General features: G+C 58.1%; 1 protein-coding gene across 3 annotated transcripts in view; it reads right to left on the reverse strand.

Moving 5' to 3' along the window:
- Nucleotides 1–5742: 5742 nt before the first annotated feature.
- The window catches only part of RNF130 (ring finger protein 130), a 49691-nt gene continuing 37291 nt past the window's right edge, over nucleotides 5743–18142 (reverse strand). For 2 of the 3 annotated variants that reach the window (XM_055125836.1, XM_055125835.1), the window contains one exon: nucleotides 15752–16017. In XM_055125836.1, coding sequence (XP_054981811.1) covers nucleotides 16013–16017 — 5 coding nt within the window. In that variant the 3' untranslated portion in view covers nucleotides 15752–16012. Of the gene's footprint in view, nucleotides 11583–15751; nucleotides 16018–18142 lie in introns of those variants that run through there. The other variant, XM_055125834.1, reaches the window with a different exon arrangement.

The raw sequence follows: 18142 nt of genomic DNA on the forward strand, positions 1-18142 counted from the left end.
GATTTTTTGGAAGTGATGGTTCATAATTGTGTTGTATTCTCGACTCTTTGTTTTGGGGTGGAGGCACACCCAGCAGTGCTCAGGGGTTCCTCCTTGGCTCTGCACTCAAGAATCACTCCTGGTGGTTCTCGGGGACCCTATGGGATACCAGGGATCAAACCCGAGTCAGCCACGTGCAAGGCAAACGCCCTAACTACTGCGCTGTCTCTCCAGTCCTGGTGTTCTAGATCCCAACATTGATCAAATTTCAACATAACATTCACTGTCTTCTCATTGACGAAGGCTGTCCTGGGTGGGGGAGTGGCTCAAGACCACCAAGTGCAGGGGGCGAGAGAGAGCCTCGAGATTCCAAGTCACCTGGGGATTACACACCCTATCTGCTGTCCTATCACTCTGGCCTCTCTTTACTCTTTTGTTTTTTGGGGGAGGATCCCACCTGGCGATGCTCAGGGGATACTCCTGGCTCTGCACTCAGGAATTACTCCTGGCGGTGCTCGGGGGACCCTATGGGATGCTGGAAATCAAACCCCGGTCGGCCGCGTGCAAGGCAAACACCCTCCCGCTGTGCTATTGCTCCAGCCCATCTCTTTAGTCTTTTATTTTATTTTTTTTTTTTTTTTGCTTTTTGGGTCACACCTGGCGATACACAGGGGTTACTCCTGGCTCTGCACTCAGGAATTACTCCTGGCGGTGCTCAGGGGACCATATGGGATGCTGGGAATTGAACCCGGGTCGGCCGCGTGCAAGGCAAACGCCCTACCCGCTGTGCTATTGCTCCAGCCCCTCTTTAGTCTTTTAATTGCTGCATATTCTTTGGGAAAATGTTTATTGTGGTGGCGTCAGGGCAGGGCTATGGCTCAGTAACAGAACCGCACCGACCACTACCATGGACCCAAAGACCTAGCACCAGTGTCCTTCCGCGACTTCAGCCCGCCTCACCTGTTCCCCAGCCAGCCACTTGGTCTCCTCAGCACAGCGCCAAGGGCTGGTTACTGTGTATGACGGCTCTGCCGTAGGCCTGCTCGCTTGCTCCCTCCTGCCTGCCTTCTTCGTTTGGGGTCCACACCCCATGGGTCCAGGGCTTGCACCTGGATCTACAATCAGGAATTACTTCTAGCGGTGCTCAGAGGGGTGGGATGCCAGGGGTCAAACCCAGATAGTGGCGTGTAAGGCAAGCTGCTTACCTGCTCTGCCGTATCTCTAGCCCCAACCTTCTCACTCTGGAGACCACAAATAAGTGAGATTTTCCAGGATTTCTCCTTGCTCGCACTTATATATACCAACACTCTTCATCTGAATGATTTCCTCAAGGAGTTTTTCACAGGTGATTCACATCACTCCCAAATCATTAGCTTTAGAGAAGCACGTGGGAGCTACTCATCCCAGATACCCGCTCGCAAAGCCAGTCTAGGAACAGCATCGTGGGAGGCGGAGAAAGAACCTCACATGCGCCATGGCAGGCTGCACTTCAGCAGAACGAGCAGTAGGTGTAAGTTTCTGTCACCCCCCCAAAGAATTCCCGGAGACTGTCCTTGTCTGGAGCTGGACCACCCTAGACGCCACTACCCCCTCATAAGATAAGGCACAGCAGGTGGGCATCACCAATTAGCTCACAGCTTTGTTGCAGTTCTTGGGAAAAACACCAACAACTGTGCCAGCTTTGCTTAGGTGACCGTATGCGATAGAATGCTCCCCGGAACTCGGGTCAGGGTCCTTCTCAAGACTCCACTGCAGGGCTGGAGCGATAGCATAGTGGGGAGGGCGTTTGCCTTGCACGTGGCAAACCCGGGTTCGAGTCCCAGCATCCCATATGGTCCCCTGAGCACCGCCAGGAGTGATTCCTGAGTGCAGAGCCAGGAGTAACCCCTGAGCATTGCCGGGTGTGACCCAAAAAGAAAAGAATAAAAAAGCCTCCACTGCATTGGAAGAGGCTTGGACCCTCGCCTGAGCTAGCAATAAGGTTCCTTTGCTTTTGCATTCTCACCTGTGGAACTGTCTCTCTGCGAACGGGAAACTCCCAATCCGGCTATAACATCTGGGGGCTCGTCCGGGATTCCCGCCTGCAGGTGGGCCCTCCCCACGGGAGGTCGGGCCTTGTGTTGCCGCTGATTGGCGGGATTGGCAGGTGGGCTTTGCCAGTCGGGACGATCAGGGGAAGGGCTCGGCCAAGAGAAGGGCAAAGGACCTCGGGGGATGCTCTGGGGTTGCTGGTCGGAGAGTGTGGGAGACGTCCCTGGGCCCTGAATGCCCCGAGCACGGTGAACACCACTCGGGAAGCAAAGTCAGGCGTGACTCTTGCCCGGACCGGGACCTGGCCTGAGGATAGTTTGTCGGCCGACCTGACCTGTGTTTGTCTTGTCTGTTTTCTGTCTCTCAAACCTCCTTACTTTCGCTTTGCATTTCGCTTGTTTGAGTGTTTGGTCCCTGGCTCACCGTTTAATCATGGGACACGCACAGACCACCCCGTTGTCTTTATTAACCTCTCCAGGCACTTTAAGACCAGAGCTAGTCCTCTCTCCTTGGAGGCTAAGCGAGGCCAAGTTTTCTTTCCAGGACCAGGAGGCCACCCGGACTAGACCCCTTACATCCCGGTCTGGTGGGAACTGGTTGAGAGACCCCCTGCCTGGTGAAAAACAAGAGCTTTGTGAAACAGTGCAGAGATAAAATTATGCTATTTAGCTTAATAGCAGAGGTATAGAAGCCATCAAATTAAGTTTTCTGATGTTTTCATAAAAACTGACAGTTCAAGTGCTGCTATTTAAAAGTTTGGTGAGTACCAATGGCCTCTTTCTGTGTCTGAAAGCATGGTTGTATTGTGAAGTTGTTAAAGTATCTGGTGTAAAAATCTTATGACTCGAGATAAATAAGAACTTTTAAAATTAAGCCAAAGAAGGACTAAGTCCAAAACCCACAAGGTTGGGCCCCTCTGAAAAATTTTCCGGACCGTCCCAATAGTCCAGAACTCCCGCTGATCCCCATACTTGACAAGGAAATTCCAGCTCTCTACCTCAGAACTAGGAAAGTCAAAAGTGGTGACATCTGACCACCTTTGGTTTACAACAACTTTGTCGTAATTTATTTTCCAGCTTTATATTATCTAAAGCGCTTTCTTGACCCATTTTTAAGAAGCAGGGAACAGGCTGGTCAGGCAGGGAAACGGGAGTCAAGGTTCCCAATTGGCCGACAGGGCTGACTTTGCCCTGGGGATGTCCCCTTCCTTTCTCAGTCTGTCAGTTTTCTCCCTGCCAGTTTTGAAGGATCAGATTGATCGATCAACTGTATACGTGTGCACATGTACATGTGGTGTTTGTAGTCAGTCCGTCGCCTGTCTGTGTGGAGCACTCGAATGTTAGAGCCAGGTTGAAATTAGAAGTAGAAATCCCTAGACCTGGGCAAGCAGACTCTTCACAAGAGGTCGGAATGATGTGCAACGCAGCTATTTCAAAGGTTTAGGTGTTTTAAGACCGAGGAATTGAAATTCTCAATCTAATTTCTTATTGGGGAAACATTAATGGTTATTAATGTTGAAATTCTTTTGAGCTTCAGAATCTGTAGTATCTCGAAAAGAGCTGCAGAATTAGAGCGTGAAACTAAAGTGAAACAAGAGCTCAGGATGCAAGGCTTTATCTCACAAGCCTCAGCTGATCTGAATGAAGAATTAGTCTGCTTTCTAGAGTTATAAAATTGACTGCAAAGCTTTTATCCCATCAGAGTTTAAAGATCTGAGGCTTTCTTGCTGGAAACTCAGACCAGCTTCGGGTGTTGTACCCAGGTTTTCGGGTCTCGGCGTGAACGGACAGAGTCAGAGAGACAGCAATGCAAGTGCAAAGGCGTTTTTTTCCACTTAACCAGGGTCAACGATCTCACCCACAGAGTGGTCTCTTGGTAGCCACCCTGACTCGCAAACGCCGGTAGTTTATATAGGCCTTGGTTACGTAAGCAGCACGTGCCTTGGTTTCTCCTGGAAGTGTTTTTCTATACTCTATCAAAGCAATGTGGCTTGTAGACGGCTGTTTCTGATTGGACAGGGTCACCTAGCAACCCAAGGGCATCTGGGGGCTTTTCTGAGAACTGAGCCCCCGTTTGGGTGAACATCCTCCTTCAGCTGCTGAGAAATAGAAAAAAGGACACGTAGGTCTAGCCAGCTTAGCAGCCCGGCAGGAGCCTAGGTCGGTGTTGGTCTGCCCCCCACAGGCCTTCTTGCTGAAGGGGGGAAAGTGAGCACTTCAAAAGTCAAGCGGCTGAGCATCACTGGGTGTGACCCAAAAAGCAAAAATAAATACATAAATAAAATAAAAGTCAAGCGGCTGAAACCCGCTCCTTTCACTTTAGTGACCTTTGCAGCCGAACAGAGGCGGCTGCCCCTGCCCCCGTCCCTTCTCAGCCGAGGCGAGAGAGAGCCGAGAATGGACACGTTATCAGTGTTCTGCTGACGCCAGTCTTGAAGTTAGGAAGCGAATATCTAAGTGTTAAAGTTTTGAATGCCTTTTTGAGTAGAGAATCTCCAGAAAACAAAATATGTATTTGTGGTAAAAAGGAATTTAAGGTTTCAAGTATTCTGGTTTTTTCTTTTTTTTAATTTCTTTTTTTTTTTTTAAGGTTTAAAGTATTCTGGCAGAAGAGTTTTGTCTTAAGAATTATGAAAGGAGGGGCTGGAGTGATAGCACAGCGGGTAGGGCATTTGCCTTGCACACAGCCGACCCAGGTTCGAGTCCCAGCGTCCCATATGGTCCCCTGAGCACCGCTAGGAGTAATCCCTGAGTGCAGAGCCAGGAGTAACCCCTGAGCATTATTGCCGGGTGTGACCCAAAAAGAAAAAAAAAAAGAATTATGAAAGGAAATCACTGTATTACTGTATCACTGTCATCCCGTTGTTCATCAATTGCTTGAGCGGGCGCCAGTAACGTCTCCATTCGTCCCTGCCACGTGCTAGGGTAGCCCGATGGCGTACTGGGGGCTCTTCCAGGGCCAGGGGAATGAGAACCGTCATTGCTACTGTCTTTGGCATATCGAGTACGCCACGGGGAGCTTGCCAGGCTCTGCCGTGCGGGCGGGATACTCTTGGTAGCTTGCCGGGCTCTCCGAGAGGGACGGAGGCTTTTGGGGCGGCCTCTAACCGCCTTTACAGGTGTTCCCAGTCAGGCATATATATATATATATATATATTTTTTTCCCCTCTATGATTTGTTGCCTACTGTCTGAACCCCATCAAATACGGTGTGATAGTCTCACAATGGAGACGTTACTGGTGCCTGCTCGATGACCAACAGGGTGACAGTGACAGTGACAATTATGGAAAATGTCTTATGATGTGTCAGTTTAGGACTAGGTTCGCTCATGCGTGAGGCCCGGCCCGAGCGTGTGGGGAGTGGCCCGGAGCGTGGTGGCTGTTGGGGCTGGGTCCCTTGGGCGGGGAGGACTCTCACCCGCCCCCTGGCCTGGCTGTGGGGCCTCACCTTACGCTCCTTCCGGAGAAGCAGCTTCGTCTGGGTGGTGGCCGGTGAGATTATCCCCCCCTTAAAGAGAGAGGGAGTCTGACTGCCGAGGCCCCTCCCTCCCCCCTCCCCCAGCCCTGAGCTGCTTTCACGCGCCCCCTCCCACCTGCTTCACCCTAGAGCGTCGAGCCCAGGTGTGAGGCGGGCGCCTGCCCAGCTCGGCCCCACCCACCATCCCCGTGGGCCCTGCTGGCACCGAGTCTGGGTCCTCCCGGGTTCATGGACAGACACGTGCAGGACGCGGGCGGGATTTTCCAGGGTTTTATTGAAATGGTTATATCAGCAAACCACGCGCACAGGGGGACACTGTCGGCACACGGGGACACGCCAGGCCATGTCACTACTTACATCACCATTCGCACCCAAGACGCTCTGCGGCGGCCCGGGACATTCCAGAGGCCTGAGACTGACCAGACCCGTGCCCAGCTCCCGCCGGACCCGCACGGAGGTGCTGGGGGCTGTCAAACAGGGACCCCCCCTCCGGCGAGCCCTGGCCCACCCCCGCCCACCCGCTACCTGGGCGACAGTTAGAAAAATAAGTTTCGTAGCAGTCCCCGGAGAAGCAGTGCAGTCAGCAGAACCCAGAGCGGCCGGCTGAGACCCCACTGGCGAGCCGCCACGCGTGAAGCCAACACGCGAGGTGCTGCCCCCCGCCCAGAACCTTGCCCTGGGCTTGCTTACTGCATCCCTACTCTCACTCTTACTTCCCAAGCCAGACTCTGGCCCCCAGCACTGGCCGAGGGTGCCCATCCCTCTTGGGCTGGGACACCCAAAGGTCCTGGGGTCACAAGGTGTGCAGGGGTCAGAGAGGAGGCGAGGTCTCGGCAGGCCAGGTGGTCCCCTGGGAGCCGGACTCCTTCCACCCAAACTCTGCTTCGTCACAAACAAACTTCTCAGCTGAGTACCACCCACTCACTAATAAAAAAAGCCCTTTAAGATTAGAGGTTGGAGGGAGTGAGGGTCAGGGAGGGGAGTCCTGAAAGGAAGTTAGAATTCGCTGGGGCCGGGGTCAGGTGAGCCACGTCCCTGGGGTCCAGGGGCTATTCCTGGTTCTACTCTCGGGAGCGCCCCCCGGTGGTGCTCTGGGGACCATGCAGGTGCTGGGGCTTAAATCCAATACTTCCTTGTCCGACTTCTTCAGTCACGGAATTCACCTTGTGTCAGTTGGCTCAGGAAGAAAGTGCTCCCTACAGGTCACCTGCAGCCTGGACAGGGGCCGGTCTGTTGCCCACGGCAACCCCTGGGCCCCTGAGAAAGAATCCAGATGGAGAAGGTCCTTCCTTGGCCACCCTGGAGGGGTGGACGCTGCCTTCCACCCTGACTGCTCAGGGGCCCCGGGGTGCTGGGGTCGGGGGGAGGCTCCTGCAAGCCAAGCAAGCTCTCAGCCCTTTCCGAGGTCCACTGTGTCTTTTTATTTGGTTTTAAGGTCACACCCGGGGGTGCCCGGGGCTACTTCTTGGCTCTGTGTGCAGGGGTTACTCCTAGCGGGGCTTGGGGGGCCCTACCCAGCGCTGGAGGGGTCGCACCGCGTGTAAGAGCAGTGCCTCCCCCGAGCTTCGCGTCCTGCCAGGACCCCCCTCTACGTCGGGAGCACTGGAGGGTGACCCCGCGATAGGGAGCCCTCTGCAGGGGTGGGGGTGGGGCAGCACGCAGCGTGGACAGGACAGCTTCACCGCGCTCGGGTGCTGGCAGAGGGCCAGGGCTTCACCCTCGGGGCTGGGGTCTCGGGGGCCTGTGCCAAGCCGGCTTGTCACAGGTCTTGGGGCTGCCCCACCCCCAGGGCCCCTGGCTGAGGGGCCCGACCTGCAGGGCCCCTGGCTGAGGGGCCCGGCCTGCAGGGCCCCTGGCTGAGGGGCCCGGCCTGCAGGGCGGCCACAGGAAGGTGCAGCGGCGGGGGGCATGGCCGAGGGGGGCGGCAGGGGGAGGCGCAGCGCCCCCTCCCCGCCCCGCCCACCAGGTCTCAGCCCGGTTCTCCCCATCACTCGGAAAAACGCTGGTGCGCGGGCTCAGGGGCGCCCCCTCCTGGCCGTGCCCCACAGCTCCCCCCACGGTGCTCGGGGGGGCTAGCTGGGGACCAGCTGGGGAACGTAGCTGATGCCGGCAAGCACCTGACCTGTACCACCTGGCCCTGCGGTCCTGTTTTTATTTATTCAGGCTTCAGGGCCACAGCCATGGGGGGCCAGGCCGCGGGGCGCTCGCTCCCTGCTCTGCCCGGCCTCACACCTGCCGGCGCCCCACAAGGACTCCCCCGGCCCCTCCCCTCGCCCCCCTCCGGGCCTGGGGCCACCCAGCACCAGCTGCTGCTCGGGGACACTCTGACGGCAGGGACGGCGGCCCCCCACTCACGACAGCCTCCCCGCCTGTTCCCTCCAGCAGGGGGGAGAGGAGGGGGTCAAGTTAAGAACTCCCGGGCAAGGGGGCGAGGAGGGGAGCGAGACAGGAGAGAACGTGCAAAACGCAGAACCGCATTTCTCGGAAGAACCCTGGCCACCGCAGGCCACCGCAGCCTCGCTTCAAAGCAGGAGCTCGCGTGGGGGTGTACAAGGGCTCCCACGAGGGCCGCACCCCACTTTTTTGCATAAATAATGAGCATAAACTCTGCCCCAATCGCCGAGTGCAGAAATCATTTTGTTGTTGTTATTGAGGTTGGTTTTTTGGGGGGTATTTTTGGTGTTTTTTTGTTCATTTTAGTTGGTTTTGGGGCCACACTAGGTAGTGCTCAGGGGTCACTCCTGGTTCTGCACCGGGAGTTAATTCTGGCAGTGCTCGAGGGACTATGGGAGATCAGGACCGGAACTCGGGTCAGCCACGTGCAGGCGGGCCCCTGCCTGTGTGCTGCGTCTCCAGCCCCGCCACCTCTCTGTTGTTGTTTCGGAGTTACACTCGACGCACCGAGGGGTCGCTCCTGCAGGGGCCCCGGGGCCATACCCAGCTCAGCCAGGGGCGCGGCAAGTGCGTGCCTCCCCACTGTTCTCCCTGGTCCCAGAGCTGGAATTTTCTAGAAGCTGGGTTGTAGCTTATGGGCGCCCCCCCCGAAGGCACAGCAGACTACTGTGCGGGTGGGCGCGTGGGGAAGCCCCTCTCAGGTCTGCGGAGGGCTGTCACCCCTGGGTCTCAGAGGCAGGCGCCCCGGCCCCAAAGCCTCTGCGGGCCACCAACTCCCCACCAGGAGCCCTGGGCCCCGGAAGGAAGGTCTGCAGGCGACTCTCCCCTCAGGAAGTTAAGCAAGTGGATTTTCTCCTTTTCCTTTCAGGCCCAGAGCACTAGCACAGAGGGGAAGGCACTTGCCTTGTATGTGACTGGCCCGGGTTCGATTCCCAGCACCCCACGGGGTCCCCTGATCCTCACCAGGAGTGATCCCTGAGGACAGAGCCAGGAGTCACTTCTGAGCGTTGCTGGGTGTGCCCCCCAAACAAAATAAAATTTAAAAAAAAATTACACTCGCTTCAGTCTTTCCTGGCCAAGTCAGAGCACTGAAGGGGGGAGAATCACGTAACTCGCACACCGTTTCATTGAACCTTTGCCTTTAAGGGCAAAAGCCAGAAATAAAAAGCAAGCAGAAGCTGAGCATGCGTCTCCACTGAGACCCGGGGCCCAGACCCCTCCCCGCACCTCGGCCCCCTGCTCTGGGCTGTCAGTGCCCAGCGCCCAAGAGAAGGAGCACCCCTGGGTCACCCAGAGACGGCGCCCAAGAGAAGGAGCACGCCTGGGTCACCCAGAGACGGCGCCCGAGAGAAGGAGCACCCCTGGGTCACCCAGAGGAAAGGAGTGTCTCGAGTCGTCAGTCATGGGTGCCCAGACCCTGCAGGAAGACCCTTCATGCCTCCCTGCGGGACCCCGGCCGTGCCTCGGTGGCCCCTCAGAGCCTGCTCTCCGCTCCCCCGGCCGCCCCCATTCCCCCGCTCCTGCTCCCCAGGGCCAGCAGAGCCGGGCCTGCCAGGAGGTGGGTGGAATCTGGAGGCGGCTTCGCGCCGGCTTCTCGGTTCAGGAGCCCCCATGTCCCACCCCCAAAGGCAGCCCGTCCCCCCGGACCATCTCTATCTCCAGCCTGGCCCCTGGCAGGAGCACAGGCTCGCCCAGCCTCACACCTGCTCTGCCCGGTCTCACACCTGCCGGCGCCCCACGAGGACTCCCCCCGGGGGTGCAGGGCTGCGGGGGGGGGGGGCGGGCGGGAGACCACAGACCCTGCAGTCCCAGCTCCTGGGGACCCCAACACCCAATGCCTCTTGGCTCCCCGCCCGCAAGGCGGGGCCCTGACCCGGGGCCTGGGGTGTCTGGGCAGGGGCAGGCTCCGGGGCCAGAACAGGACGCCCCCCGGAGCCCTGGGGGGACTGACCCAACCTGACCCTCCGAACCAAGCTCGCGTGAAAGAGTTTATCAAAAATATTTTTATAGTACAAAGACTATTTAAAAAAAAATGGAGGGGAAACAACCTCTACTTAAGCCCGGGGGAGGGGGGAGAAGCGGTGCGGACCTTCTGCAGAGGCTGCCCCCGGGCTGTCCCCGCCCCGCGGACGGTGTCCAGCGCTCCTGGGGCTGGGGCTGGGGATGGGGGGGCAGCGCGGGGCGGGGCGGCCAGAGCTGGGGTGACCAGGGGCCTCCGGGGTTTTTTTGTACTGGGTCAGGGAGACAGGCGGCACACCAGTGGGCGGGTGTGGTCAGTGTGGGGACGGGGTGGCCAAGAGGGGCGGGGCCTGCGGACAGCAGACGCTGAGGCGATCCTGGTCACTGACCGGGCGGGTCGGCCACTGTGGGGGCCTGGCCAGGTGGGGCGGGGCCACTGACCCGGCCATGGACTTCAGTGGTGACGGCGGCGCAGGAGATGGGCGGGGGGCCCGGCCGGGGGCGGGGGCAGCCCCGGAGGGCGAGTGGGCGGCAGAGGTCACGGGGCAGTGCCATGGGACGAGGCTGGAACCAGGAAAACCAGGACACGCGGCCACAGTCCGAGACCGGCGAGAAGGGGGGGCAGGCGAGCGGGGGAGGGGTGGGCTGGTCATGGGGCGGGGGGCGGGCGGGGGCCGGCGCAGGGGGCGGGGCCACGGCCAGAGGCTGGACCACCAGGGCCTGTGCGCCAGCACCCAGCCAGAGGCCGCGCCGCTGGGCCCGGCCGGGACCCCGCAGGCCGCCCGAAAGCCGTGGGGAGTGGAGGGTCCCCAGCGCCCCCAGGAGGGGGACCCGCCAGCCGAGCTCCACGCTTCTCAAGGGGGCCACCGAGGCAGGGAGGTGGGTGGGGCAGACCCAGGATGGGGGAGGGGGGGGCCAGCACGGCGCACGACCCCTCTTGCAGGGAAAAGCTCAGGGCATCACTCTGGTCTGACCCCCGCCCGCCCCCGGCCCCCCGCAGCCCCCCGTCCACGCTTGCCTCGCGCGAGTCACCTCTCACCTCGTCCGCGCTGGGGGGCGGCGGCGGGGCGGGCCAGGCGCCCCTGCGGGGTCCTGTCCATCCGGCTCGGCACAACCCCCCTGCGGGCAGCCCGGGCAGTCCGTGTCGGGGGCAGCACTGGGGGTCCTCGCGCCGGAACCGCAAAGGCGGGAGGGACCAGCCAGCACAGGCAGCAAGTTCAGGGGCCAGCGCCACCTGCCGGCACCTCCGCGCACTACAAGTGGGGACACAAAGGGTCTTCCAGCACCCCAGGGGGCAGGGGGCGCCAACGGGGACCTGTGGTCCATCCTAGTGAGGTCTGCGAACACACGCGGCAGGAAGGCCAGGTCCCCCTCGTCCTCCCTGGAGACAGCCACCGTCCGTGACCTGCTCCGCGTGGGGTCCGGGGCACTGTGGAGTCATCTGGGCACCGTCCAAGCCTCACCGCGCGGGGGGGTGGGGCCTCACGGCTCCCCCCGAGCCCACCCTGCTCTCGGGACAGCGCCTCGCCACTCTTCCAAGTCGGATGTTGATGAGCAAATGCGAAAGGAGAGAGGTGGGCTGAAAATCAAACCACGCCAGGGTCGACCCGCCCCGCGGCCCCCTCTCGGGGCATCAGGTCTTGTTCTCATCGTACATGTCCAAGGAGGGCTCGATGGTGGAGAACTCGCTCTCGAACACCAAGCTCCGCGGGGACAGGGAGTTCCGGTGGAAGAAGTGCCCGCCTGCAAGAGGAACGAGAGAGAGGCGTTACGGGTCCCCGGCCTGCTGGGGGCGCTGTGGAGGCGCCCCTTTCCCTTTGCACTCTGTACCCAGCACCCGCAGGAGTCACTGATGCTCAGGACGGTTTCCAGGACTCAGCCACCAGGGGGCGCCTCACGGCCAACCCGGCTGGCCCGGTGCTCTCCGACGGATTCCATGCTGGAGTGAAAGATGCGTCCAGGGACGATGGCACTTGCCCTGCACTGCAGAACTGTGTCCTTGTCACCAGAGCGCTCCAAGACCCAGCTATAGCCACTGAGCACAGAGCCAGGAGCACCTGAGTACCACCTGCCCGGCGGCACTGGGTGTGGCTCTACCCCCCCTCACCATCTGCCAAGAGGAGCCCACCAGGAAGTCTGCCAACCTTCCTGAGGGGTGAGCAGGCCCCACACCCGCTGATCGCACGTGCGTGGCCGAGCCCTGGTTTGACCCCAGGTACGCCCGGGTTCAGTCCCCGGCTCCCCATACGGTTTCCCCCGCCGACCCAGGTTCGATCCCCGGCCGCCCCCGCTGGTTCCCCCTTGTACCACCAGGGGTAATGCCGGAGTGGCCCCCAGACAAACACAAACAGTACAGCCGGAGGGAGAGTACAGTGGGAATAACGGTCAGGGAAAGTGGCCTTCAGTGACTGAACTCCAAGTCCTGAAAGGCAAAAAGACGAAAGTTCTAGAAACAACGAATTTGCAACACTCTGCTCTGCAAATATTTGCCTCGAGCCCAGGGCTTACCTTGTCACTCCCTTTGCAGAGCAAAGGCTTTGGGAATCCGTTTGCTTCAAGGGACTGGTCTCCTTTTAATCATTTACATGGTTGGATCAGACTTAGCTCGGAACCCTGAGGGCACCGAGTTCTCGCACCCGTCTCCCGGGTGGGCAGGAGCGACAGGACAGCGGCAGGTGCCAGGGGCTGACCCGGGCTCTATCCCCGACACCCACAAGTGAGTCCTGAGCGCAGAGCCGGGAACCCTGTGTCCAGTTCTCTGAGCCCCGTCAGGAGTCTCACCAGGAGCCTGCGCGGGCCAGACATGCGTCGTCGCCAGCCCTTCGTTCTCTGCCCAGCCCTCTTGGCAGAGCTACTCGGGCCAGACAGGATAGCGGGCAGGGCGCTTGCCTGACCCGGGTCATCTCGGGAGTCACCCGAGAGCAGGCCCAGCACCACCCGGTGTGGCCCCAAGCCCAGGCCTGCGCCTTGCACTTCAGGGAGACACTCTGGGCAATTTCAGCTCGCGCTGGGAGTTAAAGGTCAAAGGCCGGGCTCGTGGCCGGGCTGAAGGCCAGTGGGAACACGAGTCTTCCTGGACGCCGTCCACGCTTACCTCAGGATTCCTGGAAGAAAGATCTGGGGCACAGGCTGGGGGCAAATGGGGACACCTTGACCTGCTTGCCTACGAACACAGATGGGGCAGGGACTGACTCCATGAAGCGTCTGAGCACCCCAGGCCCAGGTGACCCCCAGATTTAATCCAAACATGGCGTGGGACACTCACAGAGGTGAGTCCTGAGCACAGAGCTGAGAGCAACACCCCCGTCAGAAAAAAAAAATAAAGCAATCAGAACTCACTCCCCAACTCCCCAACGGTGGGCCGGGCTAGGGCCACACTCCACGTGAACCCCGAGAGGCACAGGCTGGCCTGGCTGGAGCCGCCTGCACCTCCTCCCCGTAACACGCTTCCTCCCACGCCTACCAACATGCGCTCTCGTCCGATCAGCAGGTTAATATGGTTTTTATTCCTGGATCCTAATGTTTTCTTGCGGGGAGTGTTGAGACCTCACCTGGCAGTGCTCAGGGGCTATTTCTGGCATTATGCTCATGAGTGGCCCCTGGGGGTGCTCAGAGACCCAAGAGTGGGGCCAGAGGCAGGACCAGGATTGTGGCCATCACACCCCCCCTGTCTCTCGGCCCCAGAACACAGTTTCAACTTTCAAGGGTCCCGCTGGGTGATACAGTGTTTCACTACAGGACGGTGAAGGAGCGGGAAGTCTATCCACTCCTGTTTTCTGTCACTGATTTAACTCGTCCTGAGGCCTTCAGAAAGGTCACTCAAATTTGATCTTATTTGCGGATTTTCTTATCATCAGAGTAATGTGGCTTCAGCCACGTGAATCAAAGTGCCTGTGAGTTACAGCACTGCCACCAAAGTGCCTGGACAGACTTCCACTCTCGTCCTTATCAATCACAGAGAGGTTTTTTTGTTTGTTTGTTTGTTTGTTTTGCTTTTTGGGTCACACCCGGCGATGCTCAGGGGTTACTCCTGGATTTGCACTCAGGAATTGCTCCTGGCAGTGCTTGGGGGACCATAAGGCAAACGCCCTCCCTGCTATGCTACCGCTCGGCCCTCACAGAGAGCTCTTACTTTAAACCTTTTTTCTTTTTTTCAGGTTTTGGGGTATGCCCAGCATTGCTCAGGACTAACTCCTGGCCCTGCAATCAGGGCCGTTCCTTACGCTCTCAGGGGACCATACGGGGTGCTGGGGATTGAACCCGGCTCACCACACGCAAGGCAAATGCCTTACCCACTATATTATAGCTCAGACCCAGTTTTTTTTTTTTTTTTTTAATATTTAGGGGTCACACCAGGCAATGCTCAGGGTTATTCCTGGCTCTGCACTCAGGAATTATTCCCGGTGTTGCTCGGGGAACCAGGTGGAGTGCCAGGGATTGAACCTGGATCGGCTGCATGCAAGGCACATGCCCTACCCACTATATTATCACTCTAGCGACATTTTTTTAAATTGCTTTTAAACTTAAATCACGAATCACAAAATCACGAAATCCCGTTAATCACCGATTTCTCGAGCGGGCTCAGTAACCTCTCCATTTGTCTGAGATTTCTCCATTTCTCTGAGATCTTAAAAGTCTCTCTCGACTTGGTCCTCCCAAAGATGTTGCACTGGGGGCTCTTCAGGGTCAGGGTCAGGGGAATGGGATCCAGCTTGTTACTTGCTTTAGCATATGAATACACCATGGGAAGCTTGCAAGGCTGTCCCAAGTGGGCAGGAAACTCTCAGAAGATTGCCAGTTTCTCCCAGAGGGAGAAGTAGGCTAAAGATATCGCATGGCCGCAAAGCTCTCAGAAGCTTAAACTTAAAACAAACAAAAAAACTGGAGGTGAGGTCGAGTGATAGCACAGTGGGTAGGGTGCTTGCCTCGCATTCGGCCCATCCGAGTTCAATCCCTGGCATCCCACGTGGCCCTCCGAGCACTGCCAGGAGTAACTCCTGTGTGCAGAGTCAGGAGTAAGCCCTGAGCATCGCTGGGTGTAGCCCTAAAACAAGAACAATTAAAAAGAAAGAGGGCTGGAGCGGGAAAGTCGCACAGGGTACGCCTTTGCACACAGGGAGCTGGGGTCTGGTTCCCGGGCACGGCCAGGAGTGTGTGGCGAGCAGCTACTCTCGGAGCAGGACCTGGGCCTGCACGGCGGGGAGAGTGCGATCAACCTGGGTCCAATCCATCTCCCGGGCCCCGTCAGTAGTGATCCCGAGTGCAGAGCCAGGAGTAAGTCCTGAGCAGCCGTGAGCAGCCATGGGTGTGGCTGAGAACCCTCAAAGGAAACAAAACTCTAACCCCAAACTTTTTTGGTGGGGGCGGGGGGCGGGGCGTGGGGTGGACATACATCAAGTGGCGCTGGGGGACCACAGAGGGCGCCAGGGATCGAAACTAAGTCACTGCATGCAGGCAAGTGCCTACCCTCTGTGCTACTGCTCCAGCTCCTCGAACCCCAAACTGCTAAATAAATAACTACTGGATATCTTTGGTAAATAATAATAATAATAATAAATAAAACCATGCACAAAGAACAAGTACTGTCAGCTGGTAGGTCGTTTGGAAATTTTTTTTCGTGCCACATTTCGTACCTGTACCCCACAGATATTTCATGAGCACTTAGTATTTACAGAGCACTGGGCCAGGCAAGAGGCCACAGCAGCTGATGTGACTGAACGAGGCTGAGGTCACGAACCAGCCCGTGAAATCTGAGCGACGGTGAAGACGAAATCCCCCTGCTGAGGCTCAGGGCCCGCCACTGCACCCCAGAGACCCCGATGTTAAAGCCAATGGGGGAGCCACGGGCTGGCCCCGCCCGCCAGACAGCCCCGGACTCAGACACACACGTCCTCCTCAGGGAAGAAAACTCGCAGCCTTTTTTTTTAAACCTTTTATTATTTCTTTCTTTTAATACAAAGCTTTGGCATTAGCAATTTTATGAAAAAATAAAATGTACTAAAAATAAACGCTTGTGAGGCATGATTGGTAATGATGCATAAAAATAGGTTCTTTTGTTTTGTTTTGTTTTTGTCCTTCAAGGCAATCAGTCAGAAAAGCAGTTTTTTGTTTTTGTTTGGTGTGTGTGTTTTTGTTTTGTTTCGCTTTTTTTTTTTGTCTTCTTCAAAACCATTCTACCCTATGAAATAAAAGGGAAAACAGGGGTCAGTATTTAAAGCGACAGAGAAACGGAGCCAAGCAGGGTGGCGGGTGCGGGAGGGGCTGGGGACCCTGCCAGAGCCACCACACTGGGAGTGGCGCAGAAACGAGGGGTTCCCGTCCGCCCGCCCTTCCCTTGAGACCTGTGCTGCAGGCTTTCACGGAGAAATGCTGCCACTGTCATCAGTGTTTCACGTTCTTATTTTTGTGTTTTTAACAGAGGCCACACCTGGCAGTGCTCTGCACTCAGGGTTCCTCCCTGGCAGTGCTCGGGGAGGCCCAGACATTTACTGGGGGCCACTGAGTCAGAGTCAGCAGGGGCAGCACCAAGGCAGGTTGTCTTTGTTTTGGGTCCCACCCGGCGATGCTCAGGGGCTCCTCCTGGCTCTGCACTCAGGAGTCACTCAGGGACGGCAGCAGGGTGGAGGGCACAGCCAGGCCGGCCTGGGAAGGAGGTTCTGGCTCCTTTTCCAGGGCTCTGGGCCACGTCAGCACTGTCTGGGGGTCACTCCTGGCGGGGAGGGGCCCGGGCCAGTGCTGGGACGGAGCCTCGGGGGCCGTGTGCAAGGCAGTGCTGCCCCCGTGCCCTGACGCCACGCCCGTGTACTCCCGCAGTCCCGGCTCTGCTGTGTGAGAGAACCAAAGGATTCCGTGCCGGGCTCAGACACCTTCATCAGAACGCGGGCCCGGGTCAGACCCAGATCACACCGGCTTAGAGTCATCAGCCACGGTGAACCACGTCCCCGGGTCCGAACAAGCTCCCCACGGGGAGGCACAGAGCTGAGCTGCCAGCAAATGGGACAGACGCCAAGGGGATGGAATGAATGAATAGGTGAATGAATGCATGAATGAGGAATTGAGTGAGTGGGTGAATGAATGAGGGAATGAGAGTGAATGAATGAGGAAATGAACAAACGAATGAACGAGTGAATGAGTGAATGAATAAGGTCAATTCATGATGAATAAATGAATGAGCTGGCGAATGTGTGAAAGAGCCGACGAGTGAATGAGTGAGTGAGCCAGTAGCTGCGGAGTGAATTCACCGGGACCGACTCCCCGGCAGGTGCTGGGTGTTCGGCAAAGGCCAAGGCAACGGTTTTGGATTTCCCGTGTGAAGGGCTGAGTGATGGCGTGCGCCGGGGAGGGGCCACCTCAGAACGAAACCCACCACGGTTCCGTCTCGGGTTTGTGGGAGGAGCCGTGATGAGGGATTTTAGCCCCGACAACAAAGACGCCTTGAGAAGGAAACTGAAGAGCCCGAGAGGCAGCAGGTAAGCGCTGCCCGTGAGACACGCCTGAGCAGAGCGGGGAACCCTGGGCGTCCCCAGCTCCGGACCCTCCAACCATGCCCACCCACAAAGTTAAGTCACATCCAGTGGGAAGAAAGTGTTGGAGCAATAGTACAGCAGGTGGGGCGCCTGCTTGCGAGTGCTGGCCTGGGTCCATCCCCGGCATCTCAGAGTCCCCAAAACTGGGACCAAAAACCAAAACAAAAAGCAACCAGGAGTGAAAAATACCCCTACCCTCCAAATTCTAAGGAGTTCAGAGAATCACCACGGGAACTCGCATTTCACGCATCCAAGTGCACACACCTCTCTCTCTCTCTCTCACTCTCTCTTGCTCTCCCTCTCTCCCCCCTCTCTCCTCTCTCTCCCCCCTCCCCCCCTCTCTCCTCTCTCTCTCTCCCTCTCTCTCTCTCTCTCCTCTCTCCTCTCTCTCCCCCCCTCTGTCTCCTCTCTCTCTCTCTCTCTCTCTCTCTCCCCCTCTCTCTCTCTCTCTCAATGGGATCATGGATGTCCCCAGATGAAGGCATGGAAGCAACAGCCACACGCATGACAGCAGCCGTGGCCCAGGAGCCGTGGCATGTGGCTGTGGGTGGCACCGGGGCAGGATGCGAGATGTCCCCCCAGCGCAGGGCATGAGGGGGCTGCAGGGTGGTAGAACAAGGGGGGAGGCTGCAGCCCTGCCCCCCGCAACTTATGCTAAGGAACCGCGCCCTGGTGACGCCCTTCAGAGGTGACGGAGAGTTCCGGACCCAGCGGGGACAGCGAGGCCCGGCGGGTGCCTGAGGTCTGACTTCTCGGCCCTCGCTTCCTCCCGGGCCC

The sequence above is a fragment of the Sorex araneus genome, chromosome 2 (genome assembly GCF_027595985.1).
Source record: "Sorex araneus isolate mSorAra2 chromosome 2, mSorAra2.pri, whole genome shotgun sequence".
Taxonomy (NCBI): Eukaryota; Metazoa; Chordata; class Mammalia; order Eulipotyphla; family Soricidae; genus Sorex; species Sorex araneus.